Source organism: Thunnus albacares, chromosome 24 (genome assembly GCF_914725855.1).
Source record: "Thunnus albacares chromosome 24, fThuAlb1.1, whole genome shotgun sequence".
In the NCBI taxonomy this organism is placed as follows: Eukaryota; Metazoa; Chordata; class Actinopteri; order Scombriformes; family Scombridae; genus Thunnus; species Thunnus albacares.
This window is the reverse complement of record NC_058129.1, coordinates 17287696-17305152: the sequence shown is the minus strand read 5'-3', so window position 1 is coordinate 17305152 and position 17457 is coordinate 17287696. Positions and strand designations below refer to the sequence as shown.

Sequence of the window (17457 nt, the reverse complement as noted above, 5' to 3'; positions counted from 1 at the left end):
GTTTGCATGTGTGGAGGCTTTAGGTAAAGAGGTGCTTAATGTGGTTAAACTGGGAAAAAAAAAAAGCTTCTTGCAGGGGTAAACAATTAAAAAACAATGATCCAAAGCTTTATAGCCGTGTTGTCATGCAGGTCAGTGTGGGTTCAAGCTCTCCAAAGCTGCAGGAAAAAAGCTAATCTGACCTTTTAAAAGTTCATATTTTCACCCAACTCGAAGCACATTTCACAGCAAATACCTTATTCATGATTCAAGACTTAAACTCCGCTGTTCCATAACAAACCGTGAGCCATAGAAAGCAGAGTGTAAACTTGTTTTCATTGACTAATTAGTGGAGTTGTGATCGCTGACTGACAGCTGCTGTGTTATGAGACAGTGTTTGCTTGTGTTTGTTCCGATCGCGTAGTAACAAAAAAGTCAGTCTCCTTTCTCTCGTTTTTCATCACTCCGCTGTTTGTTGGTCCGTCTGTTTGTGTGAGGTTTGTGAGGACAGCTGAGCGAGAGACAGCGAGATGCAAATCCACTCCATTTGCATAGTGGAGATAGAAATCTGGACGAGGCTCAGCAGAAGTATCTCACCTCAAACGGACAACAGAAACAAATACTGGAATAAAAAAACTAGAACAGCAAAGTAAAACACAACCAGATTTACTACTACTACTCCCGATTAACCACTACAAAGTGGACCTGTCAGGTGTTTGGACGCTAACAGTGCAGCAGAGTGGGTTTGGAGCTGTGAGCAACACAAAAAAGAAGTGAGCAAGTGTTTAGTCACTGGCGGTGAGCGGACAGATGAAAGAGAAGGCGTCGTTTCATTGTTTGCCAGTTTTATGATTGTTCTCTGCATGTGGAATAGAGCTGAGCGCAGAAACAACGTCGTGGCACGAAAAAACAAAAGTACGCCTACCCAGTGAGAGATGATGTCACTGGTAGGTTAGTAGGATACTGTGATGAAAAGACCGGTACATGTGTGATTGATTAGGGACGGCTCGGCGGACCGTGTGTAGAACGTGAGGGGCGTCTCTTAAAGCTTCCTCTCGGCTCTGAGGAAACATACAGTAGTAACCGCTGCCGACGTTTATTTACTCTGCGTACAGTATATCCTGCTGCAGTCGCATTTGTCTTGAATCTCACTCCCAACACTTAAATCAACTTGTTATAAAACAAAACGTATCCAGCCTGACATCAGATAATTGCTCTAAGCTTGCTATGATTGGAAGCAGAGCGAGAAGTTAAAGCTGCATGAGGAAATGGTTTTGACTCTAGAGGACTACGTTACCCAGAATTCCCTGCAGCTGAGGTCAGCAGAAACCAGAGAATATTTACATTTTAAGGAGATGGAGCCAGAGAATTTTACTTTTCTATTTTTCTTTTAAAAAAAACTCAAAACAATTAAACAATCATCAGGAAAGTTAATGATTTATTTCCTGTTGATCAACTAATCGACTAATCGTTGCAGCTTTAATACTGAGAGGAACTTCTGGGCTTTTTATGGGCTCTGTTCACTTATTGATTGACCGCCATGTCATGACCTCTCATCACTTATTTTTATATTTTGGGAAGATGCATCCAGTTCCTGTTCATGACAACTGTGCAAACTCTTCAACTGACTGATGAAGATCATACGATACGATCGGAAACGCTTCAGAACAGCTACTAGATTATTCTCTGATTTCTTTGTCTTGAAGGAGGTGAAACTAATCTAATAATTCACACATAAAAAAAGCAAAGATTTAATTGAATTTGTCACCAAAAAACAAAAATATTTCTTCTTCTTTTGACCCCGGATGTAAATCTCAGAAGCAGAAAAGCAGCTCGGATCAAAAATAAAAGACAGAACAGTGTAAGAAGCAGCAGATTTAAGTGCCAGCATGTTTCCGCAGAAGCACACACACACACACACACACACACACACACACACACACACACACACTCCGGTCTTCCCCAGATGCCTGGGCAGGTTTCTACACGACCGCCCGTCTGCTCTGTTTTGACTGCGATCCTCCATGCAGAGGGTCTGCAGGTCCGATGCTATCACACTGGACACACTGGAGACATCCCAGGACTTATTCCAGGACCTTTCCAGGACTCACTGCGCAACAACAGTCCCAAACAAAATATTAAGCGTCTTTTTTTTCTTTCTTTCAGTTTTCTTCTGTCCTCGTCTGCTTTATTCTATGTTGACAGAACCGGCTTGTTTCAGTGTTTTAAATGTCTTCTCTGTTGGACTTTGTTTCTCCTGCCAATACAAATATTGATGCTCAGGCTCCGCTGACACAAACCAGTTCTCTCTCTCTCTCTCCTTCTCTCTTTTCTTAATCCTCTTCCTCTTCCTGGCGTTGAACAATGGATACGCTGGATACGGTTTTTCAGCAGCAAACAATGACTCCGAGACAAAAAAAAAAAAAGCCGGACGATGAAAACAAATCTCGGTAGAAAGACTCGAACTACAAAGAGGATAAGCAACAAATCTACAGAAATCTGGCAGGATTATTCATCTTTAAAGCGTGCGTCGTGCCTGGAAGTGTCTCGAAAGTACACTTGTTGAATCTCAAGAGTGTCCCACTTGAGAAAAGTTCAACAATGAGGAGGAGAGAGGAGACGTTTCACCTGGTCTAAACCCAGTCAAAATCTGTTTCAAACACTTTCAAACACAACAAAAGCAGAAATTTACCTTAATTAATGTAAAATACAGGAAAAACTGAGTACATACAGAGCTGCAATGATTAATCAATCAACAGAATAACTACTGGCAACAGTTCTGATAATCAATTAAACATCTTGTGAGCAAAAATAGCCAAAAATTCTCTGGTTCAAGCTTCCCAAATGTGACTATTTTCTGGTTTTCATACTCCTCTGTGATAATAAACTAATTATCTTTGGGTTTTGGACTGTTGGTTGGACAAAACAAGACATTTTTAAGAGTAACCATGAGCTCCGGGAACTCGGGATTGACCCTTTGTTCGTTGCCAGCTGTTAAATAAATCGCCAAGTATTTTGATAATCGATTGTTCTGAGTCTTTTTTTTTAAGGTTCCAGCTTCTCAAATGCGCAATTTTCTGATTTCTTAAGCTCTTAATGACAGTAAACTGAATATCTTCGGGGTTGTGGACTGTTAGTTGTTGGACAAAACAAAGGTTTAGGTTGATTTGAGAGACATTTTTCACTATTTTCAGACATTTTATGGACTAAAACAACCGATATATATTAACCGATTCATCGTTTAGCTTGAAATTCTGAAGAAATAAGCTCCAAAAAAAAAAAAAAGGAAGCGAAGAGGCAGGAAAAGACCTGAGTGGATGAACTTAAAGATATAAGTATGGAGATCATATGTGATGTTAATCCTGTACTAATCTGCCGTGTCTGTGCTTTGAAAGGTAAAACTCCTCCAGTGTGATACGATCAGATCCTCTGATATTCCAGGGATTCAGTAACCGGCGTGAATCCTACAATTTGGGACCCAAAATGACATTTTTCTTTCCCTGACCTAAATCTAAGCTTTGATTTAGTTCCACGGCAGCAGTTCAGTAAGTCTCATTCTGCCTCAGGACACAGGCAGGTCCCACCAAACGCCGTTAAACCAGGCATCTGTTTCCTGACAGCGGTTACCCGGCTCAGGAGTCCTGCCAAACAGTGAATCTGCAGCAGGACTTGTGTTTTAAAGCCAAACCACTGTTATTTTTTTTTTTTCTTTTCTTTTCATTTTACATGCCATTGTACATTGTCACAGTGTGCGAAAAAAAAAGCCTCAACGGCGAACGCCAACACCGGTTTGTGTCTGTCGACGCCTCCTATCAGCCCGTCACTCAAACAGCAGGAAAAAGCAGAAGAGGGAAGAAGTCGAGGCGCAGCGGGGACAGCATGTTCACAACCAAAAGGTGACACTCCCAGGATTCCTGCACGTTGCACTACACTTAAAAAAAAAAAAAGAAACTGTTTTACTTGCAGAGTTTGGCTGCGGGGATAATTATACGTGTTTAATTTCATTATGCCTCCTGCAAATGTACTGCACACCTAGAGCTGGTTTTTATGTGGGAGGTGATTGAAACTGGATGAAAATCAGATTTGAAAGAAGTTGAAATACATTTTAGATTGAATTTAAAGGGATTAAAGGACCAGTGTGAAGGATTTAGAGGCATCTAGTAGTGAAGTTGTGTTTGTTTTGTCTGTTCTTGGTTACTATAGCAACATAGAAGAGGACCTGCTCCCTATGCATCCATATAAACACTAATTAAAACATACTAATGAATATTATGTTACATTTCTACCAGTAGATCCCCCTAAATCTTACACACTGGTCCTTTAAGAGGGAAAAACAGTCTGTTTCTCATCGTTCATATTGTGCATTTACACTCTTTTTAACCTCACGTGCTCAATGATTAGTGATGTTCGAGTCATTTATCAAAAATACCAAAAACTCAAATGTGAGGATTTTTGTCTTTGTTATAAATCATATAGAATATTAATTTAGAGTTTGCTTTAAACAAAGTGTGATCTGATGCACACCTGGTGGACACCTGGTAGACAGGTGCAGAGGAAGATGACAACAGGAAAGGTTCCCACACAGTCAGTGTTTCTTTCAGAGGTGCAACGATTGAAATAAAATTAATCAGCAACTATTATAACAACTGAATAATCATTTTAGTCTTTTTTTATGTAAAAATGATAAAAATTTGCTGCTTCAAGCTTCTCAAATGTGAGAATTTTATGTTTTTCTTTGCCGTACGTGACAGTAAACTGAATATCTTTGGGACACTTTATAGACCAAACGATAAATTAAGAAAATAATAATCATAATTGCAGCTCTAGTTTTCTATCAGTTTTCAATTTTAATTCGTATTCTACAGAATTTGACATATTGGCTCCTGATTTGGCTCCACTTCTGATTGATTATTGCAGATTTATAGTACATTGTGATACCTGACGAAGGTGTTAAAGGTCCATGACTGAAATGTTTTAACTTTTAAACAAACCAAACTCCGCTCGAGGTCCCTTTACTGGCTTGTTGTGAGTTCTGCATCATATCACATGGTCTAACTTATAAGACAACGAGGAAGGAAAGTCGTTAAAGTGCTCAGAATAATAAAAAAAAACATGATGCGGCCGGTAAGCGGACCTCCTCGAGGAGAGATTGTTTCATCAGCTGCTGTTTCAACCTCCACATTAAACCTGCGGTCTACAGCGTGGTGCTCCCTGACCTTTGAACCCGCATCCCCACTTCCCCTCAGCCATGAGACTGGTCAGAGGTACGGCTGGGGGGTCCAGTAGTTAGGAAGGGGGGGGTCACAGGGTTCAGATAGAGGAAGCTCAACGACCTCCAGCAGTTTTAATCTGCAGGGAATACAGACCGACCGTGGCCTGAATCTGCCCACTGGAAGCACATCTGGAAAACGCATGGAGGAGGAGGAGGAGGAGGAGGAGGGGGGGGGGGGAGGGTGTGTGTGTGTGTGTGTGTTGAGAGCATGAAAATACTGCATGTGTAACAAAAGAAAAAAGCAAGTGTGTGTACAGTATGTGTATGTGTGTGTGTGTGTGTGTTTCCTGAGGCCCAGCAGAGGAGGGAAGTTCAGCCGAGCTATTATAAGACCGCAAATTACGGCTCTCCACAGCCAGAAATCTCCTCTGCTGGGGCCTCATCAACAGCAGAATGAAGACTTCACTCCAAAAAAAAAAAAACCCCTAAACGCATCCACTCTGGAAAAAACGCTGCAACCTCAAACTCCCATCGCCGACCTTATATTTTCAAGAAAACACTTGAGAAGCTTCATCAGTACGACTATCCTGCGGGCGGATTGCCAAACAAACACACACACACACAAAAAAAAAGAAGAAATCCATAAAAAAAATGGAGAAAATATGGATTCCTGATAGACTTCTCCGTCTGTGAAGTCGCATCTCGATATGCAAGTGCAGGCAGCGCGCAGCTTGTTTCTCATCTCTTGTAAAAACGCATCATCCTTCACTTTCACACCTGTCATTAACGCCTTCTTTTATCTCGCTGTCAGAGAGGTAAAGAAGCTTGTCCTCCCACGCTAATTACAGGATGAAACCCGCAGGTTTATTTTCAGACTATTTTAGATAAATTACGCTTTTTTTCTTCTTCTTTTTTTTTTACTATAGTCGAGCGAGTTAACGATACGTTTTATAGTGGAGACGAGGCAAAGAGAGACATTGAAGATAAAAACATGAAAATGAGGGAGGTCTGGTTCAGATAATGTTGAACAATGCTGGTGTTGTTGAGCGGCGGCCATGGGATCGAACCCTCGGGCGTTCCCCATCGGGTTCTCCGTCCCGCAGCTCGGCCCTGGGGTGTGTGGGGGTGTGTGAGGGGGGGTGGGAGAGGGGGTTGGGGAGGGGGAGACGGGGGGACAGGAGGACGAACACAGAGCGTTCCTTTCTCAGCCACATCCTGCTGGACCCGACGCGCCGGCCTGGCCTTCCCATGAGCCTTTACACTCTCGGGTCGTCTTTGTTCACTGACAGAGAGAGAGACAGAGAGGCATGCTGGGAAGTCCACCATCAGACTGGACTGTGTGTGTGTGTGTGTTGCCGTCACAATGAGGGATTCACCACGGCCGCAGACACACAGAGTCTGTTTTTTTGAAACTGTGGATGTCGTTATGTCTGTGTTTTCCCCTCAATGCGACGACACAAGAGGAAAACTGTCAAATGATGCTCAGAAAACAAAAATATACACATTCAAACCCTGAAAACACATATTTCACTCGCTTCTTTTAGACTTTTTACATTTGAAATAATTGATTCTGACGTCAATACTTGTGTTAAATCCAGTGGTTTGAAGCACTTTGAGTCTTTTGTTACATAAAAAAATGAAGAAAATACAAAAACATTAATATTTTCAGTGAGGTATCATTGAAGACATTTAAATTAAAGCACTAAATAAAGTACAGTGTGTTATCAGTATTAATATATAATGTGTACATTAAGGTATTGGTAATGTTTTTCCAGTTTTCCTCCATCAGTGTTGCTCCAAACATTTTATTTCGTCCAGGATTTGTGGGTAAAAAAGTTGCTAAATAGCTTAATGCTACCGCTTTGTGGTTTGTAATTAGAGTGAACTGACTGTTTCACTTCATTATTCAGTCTGACGTTGAGTTAACGAGTCACATATCCGTCCGATATTTTCAGTTGACGCGAAACTTGAGAAGATTTTTAACTTCTATTGAGGAAATACGTCCGTTATCCACTCACACGTCTCGCTCACGCTTGTCGCTGAGTTTCGTTGCCGTTTTTTTAATCACACTTTTCTAGCTCTGGTACAGGAAGATGACGTTTGGATGCATGTATTAATCTTCTCCAACCACGCTGCTTTCCACTCAGTGGGCGATTTGTAAAAGATTTGACAACTTGTGTCTTGATGATGTACAATAAACCTCCATGTCTGCATTATTGTATCTAAATAAGGTTTTTCTTTATGTTTTAAAACAGTTTTTTGGGTAAAATATGAGTTTAAATAGTTCAGACATCCCTGTTTAAGTTTGGCAGCTTTTGCAGGTTTGAATCCATCCATTTTAAACTCTAAAACTCTTCTTGTTTGCTGTTTTTTTTGTTTTTTTTTCCTTACAAATCTGCATCTTGGTGGATAAAAAGTCACCCTGTGTTTAAACGACAGTGAGGAGGAGGAGGAGGGGGGGGGGGGGGGGATCGTCTCCGTTGGCCGAGACCGAGCTTTCTCAGCCTTGGAGGTCTTGTGGTTCATTAGAATTCCCCATGAAGAATAATCTAATTGACAAACTCCTGCTGCCATCAGCGTCTTGTCTGGACGGCACAAGAGGCCACACACACACACACACACACACACACACACACACACACACACACACACACACACACAGCAGCAGCAGCAGCAGCAGTACAGAGAGGCATTACTACCCTGTGGAAAGCTTAACAAAGGATTTCTTTATCTGTGCTCCGGGATCTTCGTCTGTGCTTTGGGAAATGACAAAGGTGGTGAAGATACAGAGCTTTCATTCTCCGCCACAATCAGCCACTGAAGCACATATATACATATATATATATATATACATACATATATATAATATTTAGACTATTGTTGGACGTTTTTAGGACTTAAAGCTGTGACTCAACATCTATATTTTGGGTTTGTCCACATGTTGTACGTCTGTATGGAAAATATGCTTTTTTTTTTCCCGCCGCCGCCTCCTCGAGATGCCAACGTTGGAAAAGCTCAGTCTAAGCTCAAGAGCTAAGAATATCAAAGCCACTTCCTGCCCCCCCCCCCCCCCCCCCCCACCCCCCCGCCCCCCCCCCCCCCCCGCCGCCGCCCCCGCCCCCCCTCGTCACTGTCCAGGCTTGTTCTCCAAACATGATTATACATAATACCGACCACTTTCTGTCGAAGCAGTGAAACATCAACAAAATATAAACAAAAAGTCAACATTCGAGAGATAAAAATCCTTCGTTTCGTGTCAACAATGGCGGCGGTTTGGCCTTATGCAACAGGTTTGTCTGGATACGGAGGAGAATTGATGATAAACTAATGTTTTTATGATTTATATGTTGCTTTGATGCATAAATTGTACAATGAAAAGCAAATATTCTCTGGTCACGGCTTCTTAAATGTGATGATTTGGGTGTTTTTCTCTGTTAATTATTATTAAATATTTAGGTTTAAAGACAATTTAAAGCTCTGGGAAGTGGTAACGGACATTTTTTAATACTTTCTGACGTGTTATAGATAACAAACGGAAGGTTATCAGGATACTAAATGGTTCAAAATTCTGATTAAAGGTTTCAAACTTACAGAAACATCAATTTCTACTAAAAATAAAAACAGTTTCTACCAGCAAAACTGGAAAAAAAAATCATCCTCCCGCTAATCACACTTCAGTCTCAAGTGTGATGTTTCCTTTGATTAGTTAAATGTGTCAAAATGATCACAATGGTTCCTTATATCCCCGTTATCTGTCACCAGATACTCTTCCTGGGGTCCTTAGAGAAAAATTTATAATAATACTGCAATAATTTTATGTGATAATGTCAATCACAAGTAATCAAATATGCACAAATATGAATATTATTTAAGGTAATACAGCAGAGATTGTTGCTGCTTGTGTGTCTTCAACAGGAAGTGAAAGAAAACAGTTTGTCTTTGACGGTTTAGATGGACAGATTTGATGCTACTGATGTTATTTAATAGGTCGAGGAGAATATAGAAATCCCCGGTACGTAATATTTCATCTTTATATTCCAGGTATAAGATCATTATCAGCGGATGTTTAGATACTGGAACAATTAGTCATTAATCTATTGGTGGAACAACTATTTTGATAATTGATTAATTGTTTTGAGCCATTTTTAAGAGAAACAATGACTGTAAACTGAACATCTTTGGGTTGTGGACTGTATAAACCCGTCAACTTATCGGTTAATTGAGAACATAATTTCTGTTTAGATTAGTCGATAATGAAAAATAACCGTCGGTTGAACCCGTAATCAGTAGATCTGTGGTCGCGGATGTGACACAGAGCAGTCTGGATTAGTCACATCCTGCATGGAGAAAACCAGCAAACATACTGATAAACTTGATTTTTTTTTTTTTAAAGCAAACAGTAATAAACCGAAGCTTGTTAAGTTGCTGACTAGACTCGGACGCCCTGTTTTTCTGCACTTTAGGCTGAAAACACGACATCGGTTTAACATAAAAATGTTTGACTTGAGCAGCTGTATGGTATCAGTATCAGTATTATCTTTTACAATCAGCTTGTAAAAGAGGATTTTATGGACATGCTTTTACATGATGCTTTTTATTTGATTGTTTTTTACCATTTTATTTCACCCTCTGTCCCTGTCCTTTTTATCTGGCGGTGCCATCTGCATCTTTTAATAATTTCCTGACTTTGATGTTTTGCTTTTTATTTGACCGTTAAAGTGTTTTATAAACTTGTATGTTTAATCTTTTTAAAAGCTGGCTATGCAAATATGTTCTATCGTTGCAATTTAGAAAGAAGTGAAGACAGAAAGGAGACGTATAATCAGTATTATTTTAGATCGGTGAGGGGGGGCGGGGGGGGGGGCTCATCGCTCTATAAAAAAACAAACACATTCACACTTAAATTCACACCTACACGTTGTTTATCTTGCACCGTCTGGGCGACATATCCTGTGTCAACGGAAAATACGTCAGGACGGTTTCTGCTAGCAAAGATTATGAAAACTATAAATGATTATCAAGACTGAAATGAGGCAGCGGGATATTAACCGACGACTGGGTTCACTAAAAACAGATTTCTGTTCTGGATTCATCTTCAAAAAAAAAAAATAAAAGGTGGACAAACAAAACCTGTCATTACATAATGAGAAAGCAAAACCTCAAGAAACAGTAATGAGGACTTTTTAATACTTAAATGTGGATAATCACATGCACCACAATGCATTCACGTACTTTAAAAGAAACCTTTGAAGGAGGAAGAAGAAGAAGTAAAATTGAGGGGTGTGTGTGTGTGTGTGTGTGTGTGTTGGAGAGTTTCATGAATGCATAAAGCCCAGAGTTGTCCTGGTGCAGGGAGGCCTGCCGTGCGAACAGGCCTCCCTGCTGTAACAACAAACTGGAGTCCTGCAGCGTTTGTTTGAGGTGGAGGTGGGAGCGGAGGAGGAGGAGGTGGAGGGAGGTGGTGGAGGGAGGTTCGGACGAGCTGTGAACTTCAGACGTAAGGAGCCGAGGAGGAAAAGGCTGAACAGTTGAAGGAAGAGGGGCCCCGGGGTGCTGCAGGGGCCGCTACAGGAAATGGGTGGGGCACGGTGGAAGGGGAGAGTGACGGATCAGCGGCCAAGAAACGGGTGGAGGGTGGAGGCGGGCGGGAGGGGAGGAGTGTATGTATGTGTGTGTGCTCTCAATAGCTGTTATCTCTTGTCCACTACATGAGTTTTTTTTCCTCATATGTTGCTCACAAGCAAGAAACTAAACCTCCTTTCTGGTTCTTTGTTATCAAAACTCAGCTGTTAGAAGGTAAAGAAGCTAAAGTAGGTCACATAATGACTGAATAGTTCATTCATTTGTACGTTTCTGGGGTTTAAAGCGTTTGTCACCACCTGGGTTTGACTTCACGAGCGATATTGCGAAGTCCAAGAGGTGAATTTTAACGTCCAATTTAAACAGGAGTTTCAATTGGAAAAGAAAATATTGCAAGAAAGGAGAGATTACAGACCGGTGATTTGTAAAATTGTAACGTCAACACTGTTTGAGAAAGAACTGGAAGAGACTTTAAAGGCTGAGAAAGGAAAAAAAACAAGCCTCAGGTTTTGTGAAAAAGAAGAAAACACAAAGAAACCACGTCTGTTTAAGTTGTTATTAGATTTGTATAAGTTATACCTACGTTACGTGCCTCTCTGAAGAATATCTTACTTCTTTTTTCTAAGTTGGGCTGTAACTTCTGTTTTCATTCTCGTTATTGATTCATCTGTTGCTAATTTGAAACTTTTTAAAATCACCCATCAGGAGTTCTGAGAGCTTCCCGACTGGACATCTTCAAAAGATCTTCAATTTAAAACCATATAAACACAGAAAGAAAAAGCAGTAAAATGTTGAAATCTTTTAAGATTCCACTTTCGCGTGATCAAACGTCTGGAACGATAGATTGATTATCAGAACTGTTTGCTGGTGAAAGTCTCTTGACGTGTTCCTGGTGTTTTTATCTAATAAACATGAATCGAAAGAAAAAAAAACACACACACACAATGAAAGCGCTGAGTGAAGCCGCTCACTGACAGTTACAGTTTGAGAGTAACCAGACTCCCGACGCTGCCTTCAAACACATTTGTTCAGCCGACACTAAGTGACCGGCGCTGCCAAATAATTGATGAGTCCAAAGCAACAAGGGCTCTGCTGTCTGTTTCCTTTGGCGAGAGAGAGATGGAGGCCGCTGGAAAAAGAAGAGTGAAGTTTTTCTCCTTCTGTTTTGATGAGAACACACCGACACATTAAAAAGACGCACATTAAGAATAAGTCAGTTTTTACCACGTAGGAGCACAAATGGACCAGAACATGTCTGCGAGGGGTTGATGGGGTTGTTAGTCAATGCCAGTGACTCATTGATTACTCGCCAGCGGCTGAGATTTCTGGCTCACGTCGTAGCCTTGAACTCTTGTTTCAGAACAAAAACTCCCATTGATTCCAAACAACGGAGGCCTCGCTCCTCCAGCCAATTAAGTGAACGCCGAAGCGGTTTTATTATTCCAGAATCGAAGCGTTCGGTGATATATCACCTCCTTACTAGACGTCTCTGTCGAAACTATGCTCTGATTACATGTTTAACTACTCTGCCTTGGGAGAACGAGAGGTTATTATTTGTGTCGTTTACAGCCGAAGCCGACTTTGTTGAAATAACACGGTGCTCAGATTTTATCAGCCAATAAAGTCATAGATACCTATTTATAAATCGTATACTAATAAACAACCCTAGGTTTTTGTTGGAGCGTGTCAGAATTAAAACAAAAGGAAGCGTAACAGAGGCAAAACTGGACGATATTTGTCTCTCTGAAGCTTTAAGTGAATATATTTACACCTCAGACAGATGAAAGTTGTCTGTGTGGATATGATTCAGTTTCTTAGTCTCAAAGATAAAAAAATAAATAAAAAATTGAGGGGAAAAATGACACTAATGCACCTCTTTCTTGTCTTGTAAACAAAAGAAATATAAGGCCCACGTAGACCAGATCTCTCTCTCAGAATACAACACATTAGATTTATTATTAGATTTATTTATTTATTAAAGTGTGGCTTTTACTTTCTGTTCTTAAAATTGAAGTTTCTTTTTGAAGCAGCTGGAAAAACCCTGAAAATCTGTCTGTTTACGTTTGTCTACAACCCTCGATACAGTCCTCTGTAGAGCTTATCAACACTTACATAAAGTCCTGTTGTTTCATTCAGAAATTCCCCTCTTTTTTAAACTTTCATCCGGTTGAACTCGCTGCTCTGACGCACTTCTTGTTTTGTTGTTTTTGTGCCGTTTGGTGCATTTCGGTTGTTTTCTCTGAGACTTTTGTAATAATCATCGTGTTAGCAGCTAAATAAGAGCTGCTGTTCTCCACAGTTCACTGACTGTCCACTGATGACTGGTACTGGAGGTACTTTCTGACACTTTTTCTTTGTGTCAGTCAGACATTGATGGGTTAGGTTGTGTCTGACCTCTTATTTTTACACTGTGTGCATAAGAGCAAAGTGGAAAACTAAGGTTTAAGGCTGCAATTCTTTTTCTACTTATCAATGAATCATTTAGTCTGTAAAATATAAGATGATATAATAGAGAAACAGTCCAAAGTGTCGTCTTTCATTTGCTCCTTTTGTCCAATCAACCGACCTCAAAGATAATCAATTTACAAAGACATAAAACTGAAAAAGCTGCATATTTAAGAAGCTGAAACTGGACGATATTCAAGTTTTTCTTCAATAAATGACTTAAAAAAGATGAATAAACATCCCGACAAGCCACTAATCAATTAAATAACTAATTATTTAGACGTTAAACCATCTTAAACATGTCTCTTCAGGCTTCTGTAGAAACATACTGTACATACGACACACTCAGAACATACGTGTGTGTGTGTGTGTGTGTGTATAAACCTATTAACCTACAGCACACAACAGGTGCACACACACACACACACAGCTCGCCTCTTTCCGCTTCACACCTCCTCCTGTTGCTGAGGAGCTCCAAATATACGGTAAGCCAGAAGGGCCACATTTCACAGCCCTCCCTCCCCCCCCACCCCACCCACCCTTGCACTGATATAGCCTCCCAGCTGGTGACTCCCAGTACGCCCTCCCACCTCCCCTTTCTGTAAATAGGAACCTCGTCTTTCAGGCCGTCTGGATCTAATCGCTGCTATTTTCAAAAGAGGCAGCAGAACAATGTGAGGAAGCTCGGTGGGAACTGGAATAACCTTGCTGAGCTTCAAGCTTTCCCTGCACCATGTTGACAGAAACATTGCAAAATTCACTTTTTTTTTTTTTTTTTTTTTAAATAATCTACTGATCCCCCAGCGAGGAGAGATTTGTTGTTTTTTTCATGCAGGTTAAAGAGCATCATTCCTCCACCGTTTGTTCCAAATCTGCGCTTACAGAAAGTAACCAACCTTTCTCCTGCCGTCCTGAGCGCTCAGTTTATTTCTTCTCTTTCTAGTGTTTCTCTGTAATTGTTTTAGAGATTTACAGTAACATTTGGAAAACAAACCGGAGGCTGGAACGCTTCTTAACCGTGGAAGCTTTGTCTAGTGAGTCAAATCAGAACCAAATGTTACTAAAAAGCATTTATTCTACTTCTCACCACATTATTTAACATAAGTCAAAGTTCCTGAAAACATTGTGTTCATGCATTGACTTCAGTGCTGTGATTTCTTGGTGAATCTCCTACTATTAAAACATTAGTATGTAAATACACGCGTGAACTTGGCTGGCTGAGAGAATCTGAGCGCAGTCTAGACATTTGACCTTTAACCGTTTTAATAAATGATCTACTTCCAGCTTCAGCCAACAAACAGACAAAAGTGTATTTGAACTGATATGTGCTTCGGGAGGAGGGCGGCTGCCGTCTAGCCTGTAGCTACGTTTACAAGAATGTGACTAGTTTTCATTTTCAGCTTGTTTTATAACAGTTTACTATGAATTTAACCAGCACGCTGTGGTTGTGTAAAACAGGCTGCGGTGGTAAAGTGTCACCTGTGAGTTTAAGTGTTTAGTGATGGTCTAAACAAAGTGACTGTGTCTTTCTGTTTTACTTGAAATATACCATCGTTTTGCTTTTTTTTTTTTATAGAGATAAAACCCATCTAGTTCGTTATCATGTATCAGCGCCCACATTCATCAAATAAGAAACTCTGACATGTAAAATATTAAGCGTGTTATCAATACTTAGTCGGACGCTACAATAATAAACTGACAGTGAGCGTCAGCAGCAGCAGCAGCAGCAGAGTGAGACGTCAGAGTGAGTAAACACACGTAGCTGTTAGCGAGCAGCTGCTCTCATGTCTCGGTGCGCAGCAGAAACTCTCCCGCTCTCTGCCCGCTCAGTCTGCTCTCGGTGTGCGTCTCTCTCCGGATGGCAGGCAGGCGGCGATCGTCGTCTAGCTCGTCCCCGCGTACACGGAGGACGACCCGCTGGCAGCAGCCTGGAGCTCGCCGTTACTAACTCTTAAAAGCTTAACGTTAAAGACTGGCCTAAAGTCCACAGTTTCAACACTCACCATTGAAGAAGTTCTTGACCTTCAGGTACCCGACGCTGAGACGAAGGACGGACAGCTTGTCCAGCCGAGCCCTGACCTCTTCCGTGAAGGGCAGCAGGCCGGTGAGCTTGTCCAGCTCGCCGTTCAGCCGGTCTCGGTGGCGTTTGGATGGGTTGGACTTGACGCCATCGGGAGGTGATGGTTTAGGGCTGCGGACACACACAGAGAGAGATGAGACATGATTTTAATGCACGAGGATAGAAAACTTTCCCAAAATTTCCCGACTCGTGCTCGGTTTTCTCTGTGAGCCGCTACTTGGGATTCTGGTTTGGGATTCAGAAAGGTCATGACGGGTACGGCGAACAAAGCTGGAGGCTAAATGTGTTCTGTATATTGACATGTGCGAGTGTGTGTGTGCGTCAGTGCTGCTCTTGCACACTAGAGATGTGACACTGAAGAACGGAGTGACACAAGGTGCTGACAAAGAGGAAAATAACAAAAAAGTGTGTAACTGTGTGTCATTTAGTTTCCTTTTCGGCTCCTGCAAACAACAATCCAAGACACTGATACTACTTTAAAAGCCAAAGTCATATACATAACCAATGAATACAGTTATTAATCATCCGTGACAGTAAGTAGCTCTGGCAGGCGATCAAAGTTTCGTGATAAAGCACTGGCAGCAATGTTTTTGTACTTGCATGTCTGAAAAAGAGCTGAGTCAGTGCTACTATGCTTCAATATAAAAGCATTTGGAGCATGCGAAGTGAGTTTACACGCTGCATTTCAAGACAGAAATTACACAAAACCTTTTCATTTTTCACCTTAAGTGGTAAATTATCATCAGCCTCCTTTTTCTTTTTTTTTTTTTTTTTTTTAAAGTAACCACACTAATCAATTCAATATAATTCTCTAAGTCGAGACAGGCCGCTGTTTTTCCTCCCGGCTGCTGGATGTTGGGGATTAAATGTTTGCAGAGTGGAAAATAACAAAGCCCGGACCTCCTCGACTCTCCAGAGGCAGAGGAACAAGCTGTCGGCTCCATCCATTGTTGCCGTGGGAACCAGGTTAAGCAGCCTGATGTTCCAGGATTTGTTTATCACATCACCTTGTGTGTGTGTGTGTGTGTGTGTGTGTGTGTGTGTGTGTGTGTGTGTGTGTGTGTGTGTGTGTTTTAACGCTGTTCTGGCAGCGCGGTTGCGGCATTACAGACGAGACTTATGAGAGCAACAATCAGATGGATGAATCAGATGATTTATGGAGTGTTGAAGTGCTCTGTGCACCATTTACACCTTTCCAAAGGTCACGTTTATTTACACAAAACATGAAACTGAAAGGCGAAAGATCCAACTGACTTTAGAGAATAAACTATAGAAAAGGTAAGGATCTTTTTTTTTTTTTCCCATAATGCACATACTGTACACTACAGTAGGGTTGGACTGTTATATGGGGATAAAATAAACCTCCGCAAGGACCAGAAAACAGGCTGGAAAACCTGACAGTTATTCATTTATATGTAAGTTAATTCTGGACAACTGTTCCAGTACTTGAAGTGTTTAGTGATGGTCTAATGCTGTTTCAGACTCTTTTTCCATCCTGACAGGAGGAAAAACTAATGAAACCTCTTTTTTTCCTCTCTGTTTAAATAAATGATGGTCTACTTAACAGATCACCCATACAGTTATTTTCATTATTGATTGGTCTATAAATCAGAAAACAATGACAAATGCTGCTGACGACATCCTTGAGCACATGGTGATGTATCCAAAACATATCTCAGACCAAGAAAAGCAGCTATTAGTTATTAGAAAATGCACAAAAATGGTTCTTTTCAAGCTTTTAAAAGTGACGTAGGTTGACGTCAACGGTTTCGCCGCGTGCGCACCTCGTCTACGCTCGTCTACGAGAGCGGGAATCCGCCAGGAGAGACGACTGACAAGTGTGCAGATTCTACTTTGTTCGGGTCTGTCTCTGCCAAGTAGCTAATGCAGTCTGCAGACATCACATTTAGGTCAAGAAACACAAACAGAGCAGATTAATTACTGTGCAGACTTTAAATTTCTGCTCTGTCTGTGCTGAAACTGATTATTTAACGGCATGTCTGTCTGCTTAGTTGAGAGCATCTGGTGCTGACAGTCCATAGCTGTATGAGATGACCTTTTTTTAATAAGCGTACAAATAACAGTGACAGATTTTTACACATGTACTACTGTGTTTCACTCGAGAGGCCACATCGCCGAGCCTTAATCCAATCCTGAGCAT

General features: G+C 41.1%; 2 protein-coding genes across 3 annotated transcripts in view; both read right to left on the bottom strand.

Annotated features, from left to right (window-relative positions):
• LOC122976244 overlaps positions 1-17457 on the bottom strand; it is a 1153509-nt gene that overhangs the window by 932630 nt on the left and 203422 nt on the right. The gene's annotated exons all lie outside the window — the stretch shown is intronic.
• LOC122976247 (aryl hydrocarbon receptor-like) overlaps positions 1-17457 on the bottom strand; it is an 85006-nt gene that overhangs the window by 56083 nt on the left and 11466 nt on the right. For both annotated transcript variants that reach the window (XM_044344628.1, XM_044344627.1), the window contains one exon: positions 15220-15407. In XM_044344628.1, coding sequence (XP_044200563.1) covers positions 15220-15407 — 188 coding nt within the window. The remainder of the gene's footprint in view (positions 1-15219; positions 15408-17457) is intronic.